Source organism: Malaclemys terrapin, chromosome 7 (genome assembly GCF_027887155.1).
Source record: "Malaclemys terrapin pileata isolate rMalTer1 chromosome 7, rMalTer1.hap1, whole genome shotgun sequence".
In the NCBI taxonomy this organism is placed as follows: domain Eukaryota; kingdom Metazoa; phylum Chordata; order Testudines; family Emydidae; genus Malaclemys; species Malaclemys terrapin.
Window position 1 is genome coordinate 99355075 of NC_071511.1, and position 21059 is coordinate 99376133.

The following is a 21059-nucleotide window of genomic DNA, read 5'->3' on the forward strand; positions in this document are numbered from 1 at the left end:
ACACTTAAAAATCATCTCCAGTCGTCAATGGGACAGATGCAACTGAATAATGTAGCTGTCCTTAACGTGCATCAAGACCATACCAGGGAACTAGATGTAAATAAGATTGGTGACAGTTATCCAGAAAGCTACAGTGAGATACCTAATGTCTTTAACCTGGGACATTAGTGAAGACAGCTTGTAAGTGATTGCAATGATGTTAATATACTATTTATATAGTATGTTAATATATTATTCATGATAATGCAATTATCAATTAATTAGTAGTTCATAACAATTCAATCATTATTAAAATAGTAAAGATACCAATGATAGACACATATTCAATAACTAGAATATGAAAGAAGTGTATAAATATGCTAAAAATAGCTTCCCCCAAAACTGGCAGAGCCCCCTGCTCCCATCGCCAAACACATACACCTCTTCAAAAGCACCCACCAGCAAAAACAAAAGTCAGCGCCTATGTTACGGTGTAAACTTGTCCAAAACAACTTATATACTTACTATCAAAAAATGGGCGTAGGTACTTGTTGTATCCCTTCATTATTTTCTGTATAGTTGGAGGAAGAATTTCACCTTTTCCTTCAGCTGTGGACATTTTCATTAACCTAAAGGAAAAGAAGAACATGGAGGAATAGTTTTATAGAGACAAAATTGAGTTTCCTGAAGCTGGTACTTGTGTCAGGGCCATAAAGGACTGCTTGCCATTAGATTTACATAACATGAAATGTTTGTGCTTTTGTATTTCATAAAGCACATATCTATAGAAAAAGAATATCCTAGAGAATGTCAGACTTCATGAATCTTGTTCAATCCCTAATTTGCAGAAACTACCATTTTTAGCCTTCATTTTTTTTTTTAACTGCACTAATAACTGAACAGCTTGTGGAAACAACTCAGGTTTCTCTAGCACTGAATGTGTAAAACATACAGTACCATATATCTTTTCTGGTTTGTTTGTTTTTTGTTTCCTCATTTATAACAATGCTTCTTTTTATACAGTGAAATCCACTTAAAAGTCCCCAGGGGAAAAAAGACAGTTTTTTTAAAAAAAGGAATATTTTTATACACTAAATCTCTCAAAATCCTGCTGTTACTGCACCACATTTTAAAAGAGAGAGAGAGAGAAATAAACATGTTGGGTAAATGAAGTGGAATTACAGTGGACAGCTCCTGTGTACACAAACTTGCTATGAGTACAATATAGGAAAGTAAAACAAATAAAACTAGTGGTATAACAAGCTTATTCAAGTATCAGAGGGGTAGCCGTGTTAGTCTGAATCTGTAAAAAGCAACAGAGGGTCCTGTGGCACCTTTGAGACTAACAGAAGTATTGGGAGCATAAGCTTTCGTGGGTAAGAACCTCACTTCTTCAAGTCATCTGAAGAAGTGAGGTTCTTACCCACGAAAGCTTATGCTCCCAATACTTCTGTTAGTCTCAAAGGTGCCACAAGATTATTCAAGTGACCTAATAGTAGAGGTTTATGTAGAGATGGGAGTGGGAGTCCTGTGGATAGGATACAGGACAGGAAATCAGGAGACTAGTGTTTTATTCCCCACTCTGCTACTGTGTGATACTGGGCAAGTGTATTTCCTCTCACAATCTTTGCTGGGAGGTAGCTGTATTTCATTGTCAGTTGTAAAGTTCTTTTTCCTAGAATCACATAGACTATATGAATTCTCCTGTCTCTGGAAATTGATTTATTAGGCAGAGGTATTTCATTGATTTACTCCATTTTCTTTTAAGTATGCTCTTTTAACAACACTTGGCCACAATTAGATAGTCTGTTCACTATAAGATTAATGATCTTCTAAAGAAGAAAGAACCTTTAAATCAAGTGTATATTTTAAATATTAATGAAATGTAGGTATAATTAATTGCTGTATAAGTATCACCTTTTAATCTGTTACATGGAGGCCATGTTTGCTGCAGTTTTTCTGTCTCACCCAGGAACACATAATTACAGCTAAACACTCAGTGAGTTGCATGAATTTAACCACACAGTTTTAATGGGCTGTGGATGAATATATTTCTTGTAGTTCTAAAAAAACCAGGGAAAATTGCTAGACAACATTCTTTTTTATCACATCACACAATATTGTTCTTCTGATCAATATATGATTACAGATTGTATTTCATTGGTCTGGAGTGTCAACTTTGTTATAATTTACATAAGCTGTTGCGTGGTGGGTATGTCCATTAAGTAACTGGTGTTTTGAAACAATTTCTTTCAATCACTTTAATTATCACCCAGCTCTATGCTAGTCCAAGATAATTCTGGATTTATGTAATGAGCTTCTAGTGTGCAGCCTCATTCCTCTTGTTTTTGATTAAATAATAACTAAGGGTCCTATTCAGTCCACAAGACCTCATAATCATTTGGGCATTAGGACAACCCATCGTATTCAGGTGGCTGGAGAAGGGTACATTACACTTCTTCCATAAGCAGAGTAGCACTAACTCTTGAGTTTCCAAAACGCAAGTTAAATAAGGCCCTGATTCAGCAAGATATTTAAGCATTTGGCTAACTGTCCAACTTATGAGTTTAAAATTAGGCTCCTTGCTTAAGTACCATGTTGCCTTTGGGGCCAAAAATCTGAGCCTACCAAGCAGTCCTATTCTGTAATTGGGATGCTGTGTACTCCCTTCTTTACCCCACCTCAAAAGGAGCAGGAGTAACTACTGCAATAGGGCATCTTGCATAGTTGTAACAAAGGAAATTGAAAAAAGCCAAGAACTTTTTCCTTACACATCTCTGCCACATATGCACTGGAGCTTCCTTTGCACTGGTACTTAATTTTTAAACGTAAGGTGCCACCAGACTCCTTGTTGTTTTTGTACACTCCTAAAGTGTCCTTTCATAGAATCATAGAATATCAGGGTTGGAAGGGACCTCAGAAGGTCATCGAGTCCAACCCCCTGCTCAAAGCAGGGCCAATCCCCAGACAGATTTTTGCCCCAAATCCCTAAATGGCCCCCTCAAGGATTGAACTCACAACCTTGGATTTAGCAGGCCAATGCTCCAACCATTTGTTCCTAAATTTTCTTAAGGAATTTATCCAAAATGCACTAGCACTTATCCTAATACAAAATTACTTTGAAACAGCTGTCCCAGGCTACTGTCTAGAGAATGTGTTTTAGAAAAATTATGAATATGTATTTATCCAGTAGACTGGAATGCCTATTTGTTCTGGTCTGTCAGGTGTATAATGCATACATTCTATATTTAACAAACCACAGAGGCTTCTACACAGCAAAACAATAATACTTTGAAATACATCAGCAATTGAAATGAAACTCTCTGATAGTCACTTCAGTCTATCAAGAATGTAATATGTATGTTAATTATTTCCTTATTAAAAACCCAATGATGAAATATGGTAAATGCTCTCAAATCCAGGTGAAGGCTGTTAACATTCCACAGAAGGTGGTTGGAACCTCTCGGGATCAGTCCCTGAAAACCCAATCCAACAATCCTTCCTTAATCTTATAAAACTCTCATTGAAATCAATGGGATATTTCCTGAACAAAACCCACATGATCAGGCCCAATATATCTATCTAATCTGATTCATAAATACTTTAAACCATTTTCTATATATTTTATTCTATTGGAAAATTATACAATAATTAAATTTAACATGAAGAACTGTAAGGTAAAATGTCAGTGGATTTTGTCATTTTGCTGCATATGCTATTGACCCTGCATTAATTCTAAAGTGATAAAGCTAATGGTTACAAATGCCCCGGTATACTCCTGTAACTTCGGTATTGAATACTTTTACTCAATGTTTTATTTGATTTTTCTTTACAAAAATTGCTTCCTTGAAACTGGCTATACAGGTTGTCCATTGATTTCAATGTGAGTAAGCTATGCTTTGTGTTGTGACTGTAATATAAAATAATGCCAAGTCCCAGAAATGAAATGAGAAATGTCATTTGTAGATATTGAAATAGGATATATTGAAAATAACTCTTCACCAGTTATCCAGGTCCAACTTTATTTGCAAGTAAATAGGTGAAGAAAACACAATTCAGAGAATATACATGGCAGGATGAAGAGGTTGTTGCTAGTCTATCCCTCAGAAGAGAGATCTATTCATTGTAAGATTGTTGGCTCAAAGTATCAACAGAATAAACTCAATGGCCAATTTATACCCTATCCATTTGCAAAAGAGTGTAAGGGTAGGAGTCTATCAGGATAATCAATTAATCTTCCAATTTCTTAAAGAGATCTCATCCATAAATACATGGTGTTATGAAACAAAAAGGGAAATAGAAAGGAGTTCCTGATTAAGGTCCACAACATACTAATCTCAGAGAAAATATTTGATAATAAAATAGTAGGCATAATTAAGCAATTAAGCAGTATGGGTAAAATTTTCCATGCAACTGGCTCCAAAATAATCAAGATTATGTATAGTGGGGTTCACTTAGGGACCAGCAAGCATAGTTGGCAGGCCCCAGAAACAGTCCCCAAAGCCCGTTGGCCACCCTCTTGGGCCTTACCCACAGTCCAGATCCTTCCCCTGTGGATTCCTCTGTCCCAGAAGCAGGGCCGGCTCCGAGGGCTTTTGCTGCCCCAAGTGGCGCAAAAAAAAAAAAAAAGCCGCGATCGTGATCTGCGGCGGCAATTCAGCGGGACATCCTTCGCTCCGAGCGGGAGTGAGGGACCGTCCGCCGAATTGCCGCCGAATACCTGGACGTGCCACCCCTCTCTGGAGTGGCCGCCCCAAGCACCTGCTTGGCAAGCTGCTGCCTGGAGCCAGCCCTGCCCAGAAGGGACTAACTGGATTCCTTCCTATAGACAACCTCTTCTTCACTCTTCCTCTGCTTGATTCCCTCCAAAAGGAAAAGTGGGATGTGATACCGACAGGGACGTGTTTAGGGGAGCTGTATGCGTGAAGGGCTGAAGGAGAAAACCTGAGAGTTTTAAACTCCCCTGGAGTTTCAGCAAAAGGGGGATATGGGGGTGGCAAGTCTAGTGCTGCCAAGAATCCAGTCCCAGCATAATGGGTTTGAGGAAATTGCTGTGGCTGGGTCTCTGAGACAGGCTTAACCTGTCTGTCTTAGCTGGGACTGGGAGCCTGCTGTACTCTCCTCAGGGCCGGGATGAAGGTCCCCTGCCTAGGAGTGCGCTTCACAACTTGCTCCTGCAGTCTTCTGCTTAGAGCAACCCTGGTGGTGGTGGTTGGTGCATGTGTACTTCCACAATTGACTGCAGTTTCCTTCCTTTTAAAGGCCTCCTCCCTATAATGCCTGATTGACAGGGCCAGAGGGGTGGGGTTAGGCCTTCCACCCATGCCTCTCTGCCCCTTCCTCATCCGTGTGGGGTCTATACATCCTGTCACAGTATATGTAAACTTTTCCCTCTTATTTTATCTTTTCATAGGGGAAGGATATGTTGCATAGATTTTGTGACACCCTGAAACCCCAGTATTTACCATTGTTATGTAATTAGGATACATTTTGTACAAAGTATGTCTTGTGAGGTATCATTCCAAAGGTCTTGATCTGTTAGACATTAACATCTTGTTGAATTGTACGTGTTATTGTTGAATGTGACGTTATGAAGTTTGGCTATGTATGTGTTACTGGAACATGTTGTGAGGTTAAAAGCACCCATAAGCAGCCTTTCAGGTACAACAGTAAAAAGGCCAAACAATGTTAATGGCTTATTGAGAAAATGCACACAAGCACAAGGATTACCACAGGAACTGTGTACAATAGAAACCTCTCGGAGATAGCACTACATAATGGGAACTGTTTGATCCAGGCCACAGCAAAAGAGCTTTCCAGCAAGTGGAAAGAAGATATAAAAGTGGGACAATGACATCATTAGGGAACCTCACTCTGCTTGCAACAACACACCTGGAAACACCTGAGGGGCAAGGACTGAACAGTGGGAAGTGATGGTCCCAGGCTAGAAGGATCTTTAGCCTGTGGTATGAAAACGTGGGAAAGCCAAAGCAACTTGTGCCTTAAGAGTCTGCCAGCCTGTTTATCATTCAAAGTGAGAATTTGCTAATTTATATCCTACCTATCTAATGTGTTAAGCTCAGTTTGCGTTTTTGGTTTATTTACTAGGTAATCTGCTTTGATCTGTTGGCTATCCCTTATAAACACTTACAATCTACCTCTTGTACTCAATAAACTTGTTTTTGTTTTAAACCCAATTCATAACTGGGCGGGGGGAGGGGCAAAAAGCTGTGCATATCTCTCTCCACTTTAAGGGAGAGGGCAAATTTCAATTAGTTTACACTGTACAGTTCTCTGTGCAGTGCAAGATAATACAATTTTGGGTTTACTCTCCAGAGGGGAAGTGCACTTGAGTGCTGGGCAATGTCTTAGCTAAAAGTCTTCCCATTCAGTACTGATTTCAGTTTCTGTGTCTTTCTGCAGCTGGATGTGTCCCTACCTGTGTGTGTGCTAGAGGAAGCTTGAGGGCGTGGCTGAGGGGAAGCTTACCCCTTCCTTAGGGTAAGGAAGCCCAGGCTAGCAGAACAGGCGGGCTAAGTGGTGTCCCAGTAGATCAGGTGGCACCCTAGAAGGGGGGGGCTACCTGTCACAGACCTCTTCAAAATTATTTTGTTCTTTAAAGAGTGCTTTTTGTCTTTGTTTTTGAAAAGTTACATCCTTGCAACCCTATTGATTTCAGCAGAACTACATTCATGTTTTAAAGGTCAGACTCTCAGGTGCATTTGTTACTTGGGAAAAAATAATGTTCTAACTAGAATCTGTTTGGTGATACCCAACTATATTATGCACACATATCAAAAGGATAACAACAGTTTAGCTTTATTACCTGCAAAACATCAGTAGAAACAGGGCTTTGGAACACCAGAAAAGAGTGCACATTGTCAGAGATGGCTTCAAGAGTTCTTGTATTTCCTAAAAGCAAACATGGGAAAGGTTTAGTAGTAAAGTATAACAATAAATATTTATTCTAAAAAAGGTTATAGTAGATCAAACTTCAAATCACATGAAGCTTTTTATATGGTAATGGTATACAGTAAAGCCATGCTAATTTATCCTGAACAAGTGTCGCCACATATTTATTAGCAAATATCTAAAACAAGTAAAAAGACTCACATTTTTTTTAAATTACAGTTTTGAAAGGGCAGCAGTATTTGATTTAACTCAGTAATAGATTGGCTCTCTAGCGAATTCAAGCTCTGTGTCCGTTTTGTGGACTAATCGATTATGTATTTATTTATTTATTTATTTATTTGTATTACTGTAGCACTTAGGAGTCCTAGTCATGGACCAGGACCTCACTGTGCTAGGTACTGTAAAAATACAGAACAAAATGACAGTCTCTGCCCCAATGGACTACAGAAGAGTACAAGGAAATAGTGAGACAATATTGGTCAGCATGATAGGCTGTTGTCACTGTACATCAGCAGCCTAACTTTTGTTGAATGTTTTGTGCATCTCCTGGCAAAGAAGAGTTTTGAGGCGGGATTTGAAGTTGGATAATGAGGTAGCTTTGCAGATATTCCTGGGGAACAATTCCCAAGCATGTGGGGAGCAATGGAGAAAGGATGCAGGAGACTGGTATCATGGGGTGATCAGAAGTGAGCACCAATAGCTTGATAGAGAAAATAGGGTGGGACTGATCATGAAGGGCCTTGAAAGTGAATAAAAGTATCTTATGTTTGATGTAATAGAGAACGGGGAGCTAGGAGAGGGATTCAAAGAGAGGGATAACATCACCAGATGGGCTAGGAAAATTTGCAGCAGCATTCTGAATGCATATGAGTGGGGCAAGACAGCATTTGTTAAGGCCAGAGAAAAGGATGTTGCCTTTATCAAGACACAAGGTGACGAAAGCTTGGATGAGCATTTTAGCTGTGTGGATGGATAAAAGAGGCTGTATCTTAGAGATGTTATAATGAGATATGGCCTGGATGTGACGCCTGAGAGAGATATCTGAGTCAAAGATGACAGCCAAATTATGGGCCTGAATGACAGGTAGGATGATGGTGTTGTCCACAGTCATCAAGAAAGGAAGTATTTGGGAGGGCTTGGTGGGGGAAGGACTTAGGAGCACTGTTTCACCCATGTTTAGTTTGAGCTGATGGCTATACATCCACAAGAACATGTCAGAGAGACAGGCTGAGATTGTAATTTGGGCAGAGGGAAACAGGACAGGTCTGAAATGGAGAGGTAGTTCCGTGAGTCATCAGCATGGAGATTTGTGTTTTTAATGTTTTAACATTTAAATTGTATTATTTTTTGGAAAAGTGGCATTATACTTTAAAAATAACTGCATACTTTTGGTAAATTATAAATAACAAAAAGTTCAAGACAGTTTTACCGTATAGTAATCACTACATGCACACCCACACTCACACCCACAACCCACAGATGACTAATCTGTAATTTCTTTTGACTGTATTTTTCTCATGTAGCAGTTTTAGGACCTATTGCTATCTAAGAATAAAATCCATGCTATATATGCTGTAGCTATATTTGTTACACATCTCTAGCAAGATTTTTGTTAATGGACAAAAGTTTAGATGGCAGTTGAAAAAAATGAAACTATGTTTTTCTATCTCTAGCCATAAATAATCCTTGAACTGAAAAAATAAAAACATTCACATTCATCAAAATGTGTCTGGTTGGGGGCAGGTGTTTTAGTTTTAATATGGAATTTTCTTGCTTTTGTCAGATTGATTCACAACCATAATGATAATTTTAAAACAGTTTGTAAGATCTATAAACCATTTCCTGACTTTAAAATAGAGAGTATATCATTCAAAATGATTTTGTGCAAAAGACACATAATAGATCTGAAATTAACTATTGATCATCAAGTCCCTGATAGGAATAGTTTTGAAGGGATGTTTTAAAATATTAAGAAAATGTGTACCAGAGAAATATTAACAAAAATTCAGAACAAATGATTTATCTTGGATGTGGATGGGTAAAAGAAAGTTTTAATACAGAATCCATGTTAAATGCTATGAACAAAATATCACATCTGACATGATTTTCAGCTTTCAGGATGTATTTTGCAAGAGCACAGCCTTTTGCACTTTGCAGGTTCATGGAAAATTTAGTAATAACAAAGGGTACATCTATACTTACCTCCGGGTCAGGTGGTAAGCAATTGATCTTCTGGGTTCGATTTATCGCGTCTTGTCTAGACGCGATAAATCGATCCCGGATCGATCCCGGAAGTGCTCACCATCAACGCCGGTACTCCTGCTCCGCGAGAGGAGTACGCGGAGTTGACGGGGGAGCCTGCCTGCCGCGTCTGGACCCGCGGTAAGTTCAAACTAAGGTACTTCGACTTCAGCTATGTTATTCACGTAGCTGAAGTTGCGTATCTTAGTTCGAAGTCGGGGGTTAGTGTGGATCAGGCCAAAGAATTTGTTCAGGCTTTGCACAGGTTTGTCCCCATCCTTCAACTGAGCAGAGTGTGAACTGCTAGCAGCTTTTTTTACCCTAAGGTAACTTTTGTGTATATATATGTATGGTATGATTGTATTGTTATTTGCAGGGCCAGCTCCAGCCACCAGCTTAACAAGCAGGTGCTTGGGGTGGCCAAGGGAGAGGGGCGGCACCTGCGGCAATTCGGGGGCGGCAGGTCCCTCACTCCCACTAGGAGCGAAGGACCTGCCGCTGAACTGCCAATCGCGGCTTTTTTTTTTTTTTTTTTTTTGCTTGGGGCGGCAGAAATGCTGGAGCCGGCCCTGGTTATTTGTTGAATTACCAGAATCTGAATGGTATGTTACTTCATTTGCCATATTAAAGAAGCAGTGAAGTGACAAGAGTAAAGGTAATGGTTATTACTGTCTCCAATAAAAAGGGAAAACTATTTCAGTATCTCCTTTAAAACAATTGAAGAATTCATTAACTATGGTTATTGAATATGGTAGGAGATATTGATATCAAGATAAATTATGTACTTACACACATTGTCCTCAGTGGAAAAACATGCATAAGACATTATGATGGCCTGTGTTAGGGGAATCTGGCTTAGTGCAAATGAGCAGATGGTGTTATCAGAACATTTCCCTCTGAATTTTGATTCAGCTTCACTCCTACTTCAAGTCACAGTATCAGTGTTATTCTTCTTTTGGATGAATGCTTTCTGATTCTCCATGGTTCATCCTTTGAGCACACTTTCCTCATATATGAGAGTAATGCCTCCCTTATTTTTATTTTGATCTTTCGTTCCCAGGAAATTGTTTATTGTCTTTATAACAGCCTTCACAAGCCTTCTTTTAAATGTAGCCTTTGTGTTGTTGCTATGGGCTTGTGAACATGTTTTAGGAAACATGCAAGTGGAATAAGGGAATTTGCAGACATTTCTGTGACAGTATTTCTGTCCTTGGATCATGTCCATTAGCATTTGAATCGGTTGCTGGTCTTTTCTAAAGCAATCATCTTTACCTACAGATATTACTGAATTTCTAATGTAGAACTTTAAGGTTGAAAAGATATTTTATACTTATTGTGACCAAAGGATCTCTTGATGCCATCTGGCAGAGGGTACAGGGATACATAATTGTTACAGGGATCCCCCGGATCTGGTATTTACATTCTAATTCTCTAAAGAGGGTCATGTATGGTTTCTGCTGAAAGCTTGTGTCAGACTGATCACCATAATCTTTGTGAAATGTATGTCCATATAATATGTAAGGAGAAATGTATATTTTGGAAATTATGTTCCGAGGGCCTTGTAGTTAAAGGCAGGTCATCCAGAGGTAGCATGCCTTCAGTGAAGTTACACCGTACAGGAGATGTGATACATTTATATTCCTGGCTGACCATTGTGTATTGTGTGTCTTACAATGGGGATCTATTTACATACTGAATCAAATTCTAATGAAGAGATTGTGGGGACTTCAGAAGGAAAATTAAGAAGTAAAACAGGTGGGGTAGGGCCCTGTTTTAGAGATGAAGAACAAAGGACTGGTCTGGTATATCTTGGTGTGCAGAAAGATGCTTTGGCATCCTTTACTGAGGGAGACAAATTACCATTAGACTTGATGGCATGAAAGAAGCGTCTCAGCCACCCTGGTTAAAAAGTTCTCTAAGAAGGACTTCAGTATCTTACTAGACAAGAGAGCATCTGGTGAGTTGTGTTTAGGCTCTAGAATGCATGTTAGGATTTTATTGTATATGTAACTGTTTGTTTCCAATATTTCTGTTTGCTCTCATATGAATCTCTATTCTTTGTTAAATAAATTTATACTTGATTTCTCCATAAATAAATCTAAGGTGTAACTAGTAAGCTGCAGAGCACTGTTCCTTCAGGAACTGCAGGTCTGGTAATTTCTCACACTAAGGGCCAGTGGTAGCAAGGTGCCTCACAACCCTGAGTACCCCTGGGAAGTGTCACACCCATCGTGGAGCTCATTTAGCTGATCATGTTTTCTGTGCAAAAATTTAGGGTTAAATCCTGCCTTGTGCTAGGCCGGTGTGTTAGTGGGAGAAGAAGGCATGCCATACCCCCCACAAAGCAGCCAGCCATGATTCTGCCCTAAGCATTAGTGACGAGAACTGGCTACTAATAGGCTGGTGCACCATACATGGAAAGGGCTATAGTCTCCCAGGTGGGGAATAGTATTGGCTAGCCATTCAGCATGTAAGTGGCTTTGGGTAGCGTGTGTTAGCCAGAACAACACACTGCTTTTTTTTTTTTTTAATTAAAAATGATTTAAGGGGCTTATCCTGAGCCATTTTACCCTGTGCCAGCAGGATGGCTCCTGCACAGATACATCTCCCTTCTTCCTGCCCTTCTTTGCCAGATGCTGCACACTAATAGGAGGATTTCCCTCTTAAGTGTAGATTTCACTCCAGCCATAGTATTTAAAATGCCGTAAGCAGAATCTTGTAATAGTTTGCTTACAGAGTCTGATGGAAATTCTCTTTCTATGAGCTTTGTAAAATATTTAACATATCCGATACATGAGTGGCCATTTCAGTTTGACTGGAGTTAAAGTCTGGGCTGGGCTATTGTTCCTCTATTTGCTGGTCTCAGTGTTTTTTAAACATTTCGTAAGATAATTGTAGTTTCTGTAACGGTTTCCACAGGAGTCAATAGATTCTGATCTCTGCCACGTGACAGACCTATGTCACTCTGATTGTGATTGGGGCCAGGAAATAAAGTCCAGTTGCTTTCCCGCAATCCTGAGCACTCCCGTTTTATTATATGGTATCAGAAGACAACTGAATCTTTCACAGAAATGGAGTAAGATAAATCTCTCAAACCCCTGAGTATAAAAGGGAACCAGGCAGAGAACTGAAGGAAATGGTTGCAGCATTTCTGAATGTTTCTGGAAGCAAGTGGTAATGCAGAGAAATCAGAGAGGGTGAAATCCCCCATACTGCTACAAGTGGCTTGTCCAGCTGTATTGGAGGTCTGCAAGAAATTCCAGTGGAAGCATGAAGGGGACTGCAAATTAGCAGGCAAAGGTCAGTATCCTTGTCATATAATAGTGGTTAATATGCCACAATTTCAGTGGCTATTATAATAATCTCTGAAACTACAAGTGATGTTAGCCACAGGGTACTACATTCACTGTTCTGTACATGGCATAAGCTGGGCTTGCATTACTATGAAAATGACATTGGTTTGACTCTTGCATCCAGATTTTCTAAGTAGGCTTGGGTAGCTAGAAATTCAACCAAGAAACCAATGAAGCATGACTAGTCCCACATTTTGTGAAGCCCTATGTACAGTAAGATGTATGGGTTCCTCTCCAACTTTCACCCCTTCCTGTGACTGCCCAATCCCCAATGAACAACGCAAAGGGATGCCAAGCATCAGATATTATGTGTGACAGTCACACTGTCACAAGCCCTATCACACCTGTCTGCATCTCAGCTGCCATCTCATGCATTCAACTAGGCATTAGCAGGTCCTCTTCCCAGGTGGTGGGATGTGCTCTGGAATCAGGTTTTTGCTATCAAGTGATCTCTGTCTCTCCTCATTCTTCTCCCCAGCTGGTATCAGACCCAGGGAGGAGGAAGTAGTGCCAGTAACAGCGCCTGGTAGTAAAAATGTGTGTGGGGGGGGGGAAGGTGAAGGGATAGCAGAGTGCAGGAGACAAAATCAGGGTCAGGAGTGGGGAGGCTAATGGAGAGTGGGGCAGAATAAGGAAGGCTGCAACAGATTCCCTCATATTTCCAGCAACCCTGCAGTCCCCAGGATTCCACTAGTCCACCAACAATCCTTCAGGCTCTCCTCTGTCCTGCCCAATCCCTATTCCCATACTAAACCCCCTCCCAGCAGCTTCTGCTTCCCTTCATTAACCTCCCCATTGGCTTCTCTAGAACCCTGGGCTACCTCTGGTTGCCCTTGCTTCTGAGTTATGTGAAAGATAGCTTCCTGACTCCCCTATACTTACTGCTACCGCACAGGGAGACCCTGAGGGGAAAAATCAGAGACTTTTGCTCACTATCAAGAAAGGTCTCACATGAAGCTACACAAAATTAGACCACTATGCAACCCATACTCACTGATGTATATTTCACTCATTTTTATATAATTATGCAATATAATTAAATAGCTATCTTCTAACTTGACTGCTTGCAACCTCCCTAGTTCCTTCACTTGTTTGTGAACCCCTAGGAACTAGAAGGAAGATGAAAGGAGGGAAATGGGGGGCGGATAATTAAATGTATTTTCCATAAACTGCAGATAGGAAGGGCTGGAATGAAAACCAGAAAATCCTCTTGCCACTGTGGGGATTTTTTTTTTTTTTTTTTGAGTGGGGCAAATAGAGGAGGAGAAAACCTGTCAGGCAACTATACTCCAAGTCTGATTGACTGATTCAGTCTCTGAATACAAGCGATTGATGAAAGTGGACCAAAACATGTCTGCATTCTGTTATGAGTCGCAGCTTATTCCCTCATTTGGCTGACAATTTAGTCCTTGGCATGTCACTCGGGCTACTTCTAAGCACTGGCAGCATTTGTGATTCTTGTCTGTAAAAGACAGGCACCATGCAAAGGCTGCTGGGGCACACAAGAAAGTGCTATATAAGAGCTAAATATTAGTACTCAGAAGTCCAGAGAAAGTAGCTGATGCTTACCCTTGCTACTGAGACTGCCAACAAGTTGCCAAAGGTAGTGATATTTTTTAGGAATTAGACTAATACCATTAGCTGAGTTAGTTCTGTTCTTTAAAATATCTGGCATTAGTTTACAAAATCAAGCAATCGATTACTACATACACTCAGATGCACTTTTCTATTAAAAAAAAATCTAATATGGCATGTATGACATTGCAGAAAACTCCAACCAAATTTTACCAATTTTCTATTTGAATTTATTTTAAAATGACTTTTTTTTAAATAATTTTTTATGCCCTTCTCATAAAACATTTTTCTTGACTGACATAATTCCCTCATCTTCCTGTCACAATTGTAGTAACCTTTTTATGCAGCTGGTAAATATTTTACTACTGTTTTCCTCAAAAATATTCTAGATATTTAAAAAGCTTTGTTGTGACGCAGACTTAGGGTTGCCATAAGCATAGCTTACCTAACACAACCTGACAAAAGCAGGGCAATGAAAGGTTAAACCATGTTATGATACATAAGCTCTGCTCATCTACCCACAGACAATCCTTAACATGATCACAACTGCCATAGCACAGACCAGACATCTCAACCTTATTTCTGCTCCCTTTAACCTGCTGTTGTAAACACACCCATTTACCAAACTAACTTCTCCCAATAAAATTGTGGATGTTTGGTGTGGTAGGATAGGAGGGTTTGATTTGTTAAAGGTAGTGATGGAAGGCTGGATACTTAGGGGCCAGAGGAAAGGTCAAGGTGTGCCATCTGTGGTGTATTGTACAGTTAGGCTGTGTGCCTATGGATGGAGGACAAGAGGATATATACAGGTAGGTGGCTTAACTTTTCATGCCCTTGCTTTTATGGGATTATGTCAGGTATGTTGTGTATCTAACAACCATAACTTCTTCACAATAAAGTTTTTTGTATATTAATTTCCTAGGTTTTTTTTAAATGATTAAACAATGGTGGTAGGTTATGCCAGGTATTGCACATCAAACCTCTGTAGTATAACATCTGAAAGAAAAGTATAGCAGCTGCTGGTGCATAAACTTTCAGCTATGATGAATAACAGATACAAATGAAATCCATTTCCCCCCCCCCCCAAAAAAAACCCTATATATTACATCAGATCTACACAAGATACACTGGTGTCTCACATGTTGTGTAGAGAAACAATGTTTTTTAAAAGATATCAGTCAACAATGAAAGGTCAGACTGTCAAGAACAAAAATTGCAAGAGTTTCAAAGACTTCTTATTAAAAACTTATAAAGAGAAACTGGAAAAAACTGAATAGAAAATTCAAAGGTCACTGTGAAATTTCACATTGATAGGCCATCCGTTTTTAGAGAAAAACCAGGAATACATCCATCATTTAAAGTCCATTTTATAACACAACCCTAAATATGGTGTCACTACCAGGCAACACCATAAAATCTATTTATGTGTATTAAGTTGGAACATTACATAGAAGTGCTAAGAATATGAAATGTATAACTGTCTCCTTAAAATCACCAATTGCGCTGGATAAATAAGTATCTGCAGTTAGATACCTCCGTATTTGTAAGTTTCAGAGTAACAGCCGTGTTAGTCTGTATCCGCAAAAAGAAGAACAGGAGTACTTGTGGCACCTTAGAGACTAACAAATTTATTAGAGCATAAGCTTTCGTGGACTACAGCCCACTTCTTCGGATGCATATAGAATGGAACATATAATGAGGAGATATATATACACACATACAGAGAGCATAAACAGGTGGGAGTTGTCTTACCAACTCTGAGAGGCCAATTAATTAAGAGGAAAAAAAAAAAAAAAAAAAAAAAAAAAAAACAACTTTTGAAGTGATAATCAAGCTAGCCGAGTACAGACAGTGTGATAAGAAGTGTGAGAGTACTTACAAGGGGAGATAGTCAACGTTTGTAATGGCTCAGCCATTCCCAGTCCTTATTCAAACCGGAGTTGATTGTGTCTAGTTTGCATATCAATTCTAGCTCTGTAGTCTCTCTTTGGAGTCTGTTTTTGAAGTTTTTCTGTTGTAATATAGCCACCCGCAGGTCTGTCACTGAATGACCAGACAGGTTAAAGTGTTCTCCCACCTGCTGAAGTGAAAAAACAGATTGACAGAGCCAGACGAGTACCCAGAAGTCACCTCCTACAAGACAGGCCCAACAAAGAAAATAACAGAACACCACTAGCTGTCACCTTCAGCCCCCAACTAAAACCTCTCCAGCGCATCATCAGAGATCTACAACCTATCCTGAAAGATGATCCTTTACTCTCACAGATCTTGGGAGACAGACCTGTCCTCGCTTACAGACAACCCCCCAACCTAAAGCAAATACTCACCAGCAACCACACATCACTGAACAAAACCACTAACCCAGGAACCTATCCTTGTAACAAACCCCGATGCCAACTCTGTCCACATATCTATTCAAGTGACATCATCATAGGACCTAATCACATCAGCCATACCATCAGGGGCTCGTTCACCTGCACATCTACCAATGTGATCTATGCCATCATGTGCCAGCAATGCCCCTCTGCCATGTACATTGGCCAAACCGGACAGTCTCTACGCAAAAGAATTAATGGACACAAATCTGACATCAGGAATCAAAATACTCAAAAACCAGTGGGAGAACACTTTAACCTGTCTGGTCATTCAGTGACAGACCTGCGGGTGGCTATATTACAACAGAAAAACTTCAAAAACAGACTCCAAAGAGAGACTACAGAGCTAGAATTGATATGCAAACTAGACACAATCAACTCCGGTTTGAATAAGGACTGGGAATGGCTGAGCCATTACAAACGTTGACTATCTCCCCTTGTAAGTACTCTCACACTTCTTATCACACTGTCTGTACTCGGCTAGCTTGATTATCACTTCAAAAGTTTTTTTTTTTTTTTTTTTTTTTTTCCTCTTAATTAATTGGCCTCTCAGAGTTGGTAAGACAACTCCCACCTGTTTATGCTCTCTGTATGTGTGTATATATATCTCCTCATTATATGTTCCATTCTATATGCATCCGAAGAAGTGGGCTGTAGTCCACGAAAGCTTATGCTCTAATAAATTTGTTAGTCTCTAAGGTGCCACAAGTACTCCTGTTCTTCTTTCTCCGTATTTGTAGTATTCAAGGTATTTCCTATGATGTATCCATATATTTTACCTCTATGTATGGAGGTCAAAATAGTCCCTACATGGGACTCAAGTAGTGCATGGCCCCTTGTGCTGATTTTCCATACTGGGATGAATTTTACCCATAGTGAAGAATATAGGCTCTGCCCAGGGTATCCATGATTCACCAGGTTGCTACAGAATTCAGAAATCTTGCCACACAGTACATGAGGCCTTCAGTAAAGGGAGCTACTAGCAAATACTGAGAGAACCTTATCTTACATAAAACTTGCAAGCTTTTAAACACTTTTTACATGTCCATCTGTGCATTATTATGGGAGAGATGCTGTGAGCTTTAGTTTAATTACATAATGTTTTCTATCCCAATGCCCTGGTTATAGTTGCTCATAACTCTGAAATTTTCATTTTTCAGAATGAAATTTTCCCAGCTTGGAGTCTGCCCAAAGATGAAGTTTTTTGAAAAGATTGAGCAGAAATAGTTCAGCCATTTTTGCATATGGTGGGAATGGAAAAGAATATACATTTCTGATTATAAAAACCTCACTCCTACAGCTGGGATTAGAAATTTGAAAATTAACAAGGAAACAACTGTATTTATGTCTTCAACTGTTTGGGCAAAACTTGTGATAATCGCACAGTGCTTAGTTTTGCTAACACACAAAGCGTGTATTTTAAGAAGGTGAAATAGACATTCATACATGGCTAATTTACTGCTCAAGAGAGTACTGATGTGCACTTAGGCGGAAGTAGACTCCACTGGGTACTAGGCTTGATCCCTGCAGACCTTTTAAGGTAGAAAGGGGTTAGGGAGAGCTACTGTGTGCTTTGGAAAAATTCTAGAAAGATGCCATGCCAGAACTTCACCTTAGCTGCATAGTTGGGGAAGGAGTGAAGACTGTATTATAATACATAAGGTTTGTTTGGGTGCAACCCTAATATTGGCATTCCTGATTTTTGAGTTCTTAAGCAAGCAGCCTAAATGTTTCCTTAACATAGGTTGGTTGGGTGGGTTTATCTTAATATTTAGGGTTTTTTTAAGCTAGCCTAAAATACTTATATAGATCTTAAACTGAAAAGTTATTTTAGATATCCTTTAAAGACTATAGACTTTAACATATTAGACTAAATAGTCTCTTGGTGACTTTTGTAAATCATAAACGTTAGTTCTGATTATGAACAGAGTGCTTGAATTTGACATGGCTCTGCTTCAGGCTGCAAAGTGTTTGAAACTAAAGAGGCAGTGTTGAGGGGATTGTGGAGTTACGTAATATGAAAGATTTATGAAAAGCAGCTTTTTTCATTTCCAGGGAGTGAGATGAAATTTCTTCCACAACATGAATAGTCTTGGGCACAAGTATCAACAAATTTTGAAATCCTGTTGGCCCTTTAGGCTTATGTTTTTTAAACATGATGCTATTTTAAATTGAAAAGTAAATACATTTGGATAATAAAAAAAACAGTATTCCAATTTTGTGAATGAAATCCTGGCCCCACTGAGGTCTAAGCTGTTTTGCCAAATGCAGCCAGGAGTTCACCCTGTGTAACAATGACTCATACTAACATATTCCAATTTCTCCATGGATAAACAGTTAACATGCCTCATCCCTGTATCGCCAAAACAGACGTTTGGTGGCCTGAACCTAGGTGAAAGATTTGGACTTCCCAGCCTCCCAGAAATGATTGTCATTGTCATTTTGGATTATGCCAATCCTTCCAGTGCTGTCCTCAAAAGTAGACTCATAGTCCCTTCTGACCTTAAAGTCTATCATGATCATCTAGACTGACCTCCTGCACATTGCAGGCCATAAAACCTCACCTACCCACTCCTGTAATCAGGGTCAGCAGAAGCTTCCTATCAGTGGGGGGGGCCACCAGTGCCTGAACAAACCATGGCCCCACCCTCCGCACCACCCCTCCTCCCGCCCCATGCCTCCCCTTTCCTCCAAGACCCCTGCCTCTCCCCCATTGCTCATCCTTATGGCTGGTTAAAAGGGGGGGGCGCCATGGCCACCTGCCCCTCCTGTTCTGGCACCCCTGCCTGTAATAGACTCCTAACCTTTGGCTAAGATACTGAAGTCCTCAGATCATGATTTAAAGACTTCAAGTTACAGAGAATCCACCATTTATACTTGTTTAAACCTGCAAGTGACCCATGCCCCATGCTGCAGAGGAAGGCAAAAAAAAAAACCCCAGGGTTTCTGCCAATCTGACCAGGGGAAAATTTCTTCCCGACCCCAAATATGGCATTCAGTTAGACCATGAGCATGTAGACAAGACCCAGCAACCAGACACCTGGGAAAGAATTCTCTGTAGTAACTCAGAGTCCTCCCCATCTGGTCTCCTGTCACCAGCCATTGGAGATATTTGCTGCTAGCAGTTGCAGATCAGCTACATGCCATTGTGGGCAGTCTCATCATACCAGCCCCTCCATAAATTTATCAAGTAGTACATAAAGGAGTAGGATGTTCATACATTTCATTTCTATCTAATTACTAAATACATCACATATTTTGAACCCACGTTCACATTTGATTCACACTTAAATCATCTGGTGTTATGTCACTGCATGCTGTACATTGTTAACTTCATAAATGCTAAGGTTCTAAAATATGTAAAATTAATTAATCTTACCCCATTCTATGGGATATTTTCTCCTATATTTGTTATTATGCTTTTCTATTTTGAGTCTTTATCTGAAATTGTAAAAACAAATCCAACACATTTGGTCCATAGCAAGTTGACAGGTTGGAATATTCTAATGTGTTCCATAACTGATTGGCCAATGCAATGATTTATCTTCTGGATACATTAAGTATTAGAGATGATATTTCTATGAAGTAATATATGGGATTCCAACCTCCTTACTTGTATTGTTTTATGTGCATGTATACAGTTCATTTCCACAATAATGGGAGGGGGAGGAGTGTTGTAAATAGCAAAATGGAGTAATTCAGTGCTGTCATATTCTAAATAGTGTGCGCTAAATTCTGTCCACAGGCAACTTCCATAGAAATCAATAGCAGTTGCCTATGGCTGACTTTAAACTAGCCAGTTTTAAGCTAGCCACAGCAACACATGCTTCAGTGTGAGCTAGCCCTCGCAAGTAATTTCTAAGTGTTCCAGGTAGACTTGTATGGTGCGCATGTGCTGCAACTTCACTTCTCCGATACCAGAGATACCCAAACTTTAATCTAGCTATGTCTTCTTGACACCCTATGATTGCAGTATAGACTTACACTAAAATAGATTTTGGGCCCATATACTTTTCCGTTGTACACGCCATTGTTCTTTTTTTTTTCTTCCAAAAATCAATAAAGGTGAAGGTGACACATTAAATTTAATTCAGAATCAGCGCTGGCTGAATACGGTACACATTTTTCTCAAATATTCATTTTTAATTTTAAATGGATTCAGACATCTTTTGTGTTTACCTTCCAGGAATAGTTCAGGAAATAAGTTTACTGACAGAATGTTTGCTGGAACAGCAAATTTTAATCAAATATTTTAGGACATTCATGGAAAGTGAATTTCACATTTGTAATCACTAGTACTTGAGATGGAAACCCAAAAAGAGTTACTCTTATGAAATTAGGGACAGAAAAATGTCAGGTGACACATGTCCTATCAGAATAACTCCACATGTGAATGTCAAAAGTTCACAATGAACTGCTTTCTAATAATCTATTGTGGTAGATTGTTATTCACAGAATAGATTCACATTAATTATTCACCCAAAAGTCCAGTACATAAAATCATAGTCCTCAAGACTCATTTCTCCCATGATGCCTACTGGTAATTATCCATTTAATTAAGGGTTGGTGGGTTGGATCTCTTATATTTAGTTGATTTTTCATTTCATTATTTTTGTTTGTTTTT

General features: G+C 39.5%; 1 protein-coding gene across 1 annotated transcript in view; it reads right to left on the reverse strand.

Annotated features, from left to right (window-relative positions):
• LOC128840710 (gamma-aminobutyric acid receptor subunit pi-like) overlaps positions 1 to 21059 on the reverse strand; it is a 63325-nt gene that overhangs the window by 39585 nt on the left and 2681 nt on the right. The window contains exons 2-3 of the mRNA XM_054035058.1: positions 6806 to 6891; positions 505 to 608 (exon numbers count right to left, since the gene is read on the reverse strand). Of these exons, the coding sequence (XP_053891033.1) occupies positions 505 to 608; positions 6806 to 6858 (157 nt within the window). The 5' untranslated portion in view covers positions 6859 to 6891. The remainder of the gene's footprint in view (positions 1 to 504; positions 609 to 6805; positions 6892 to 21059) is intronic.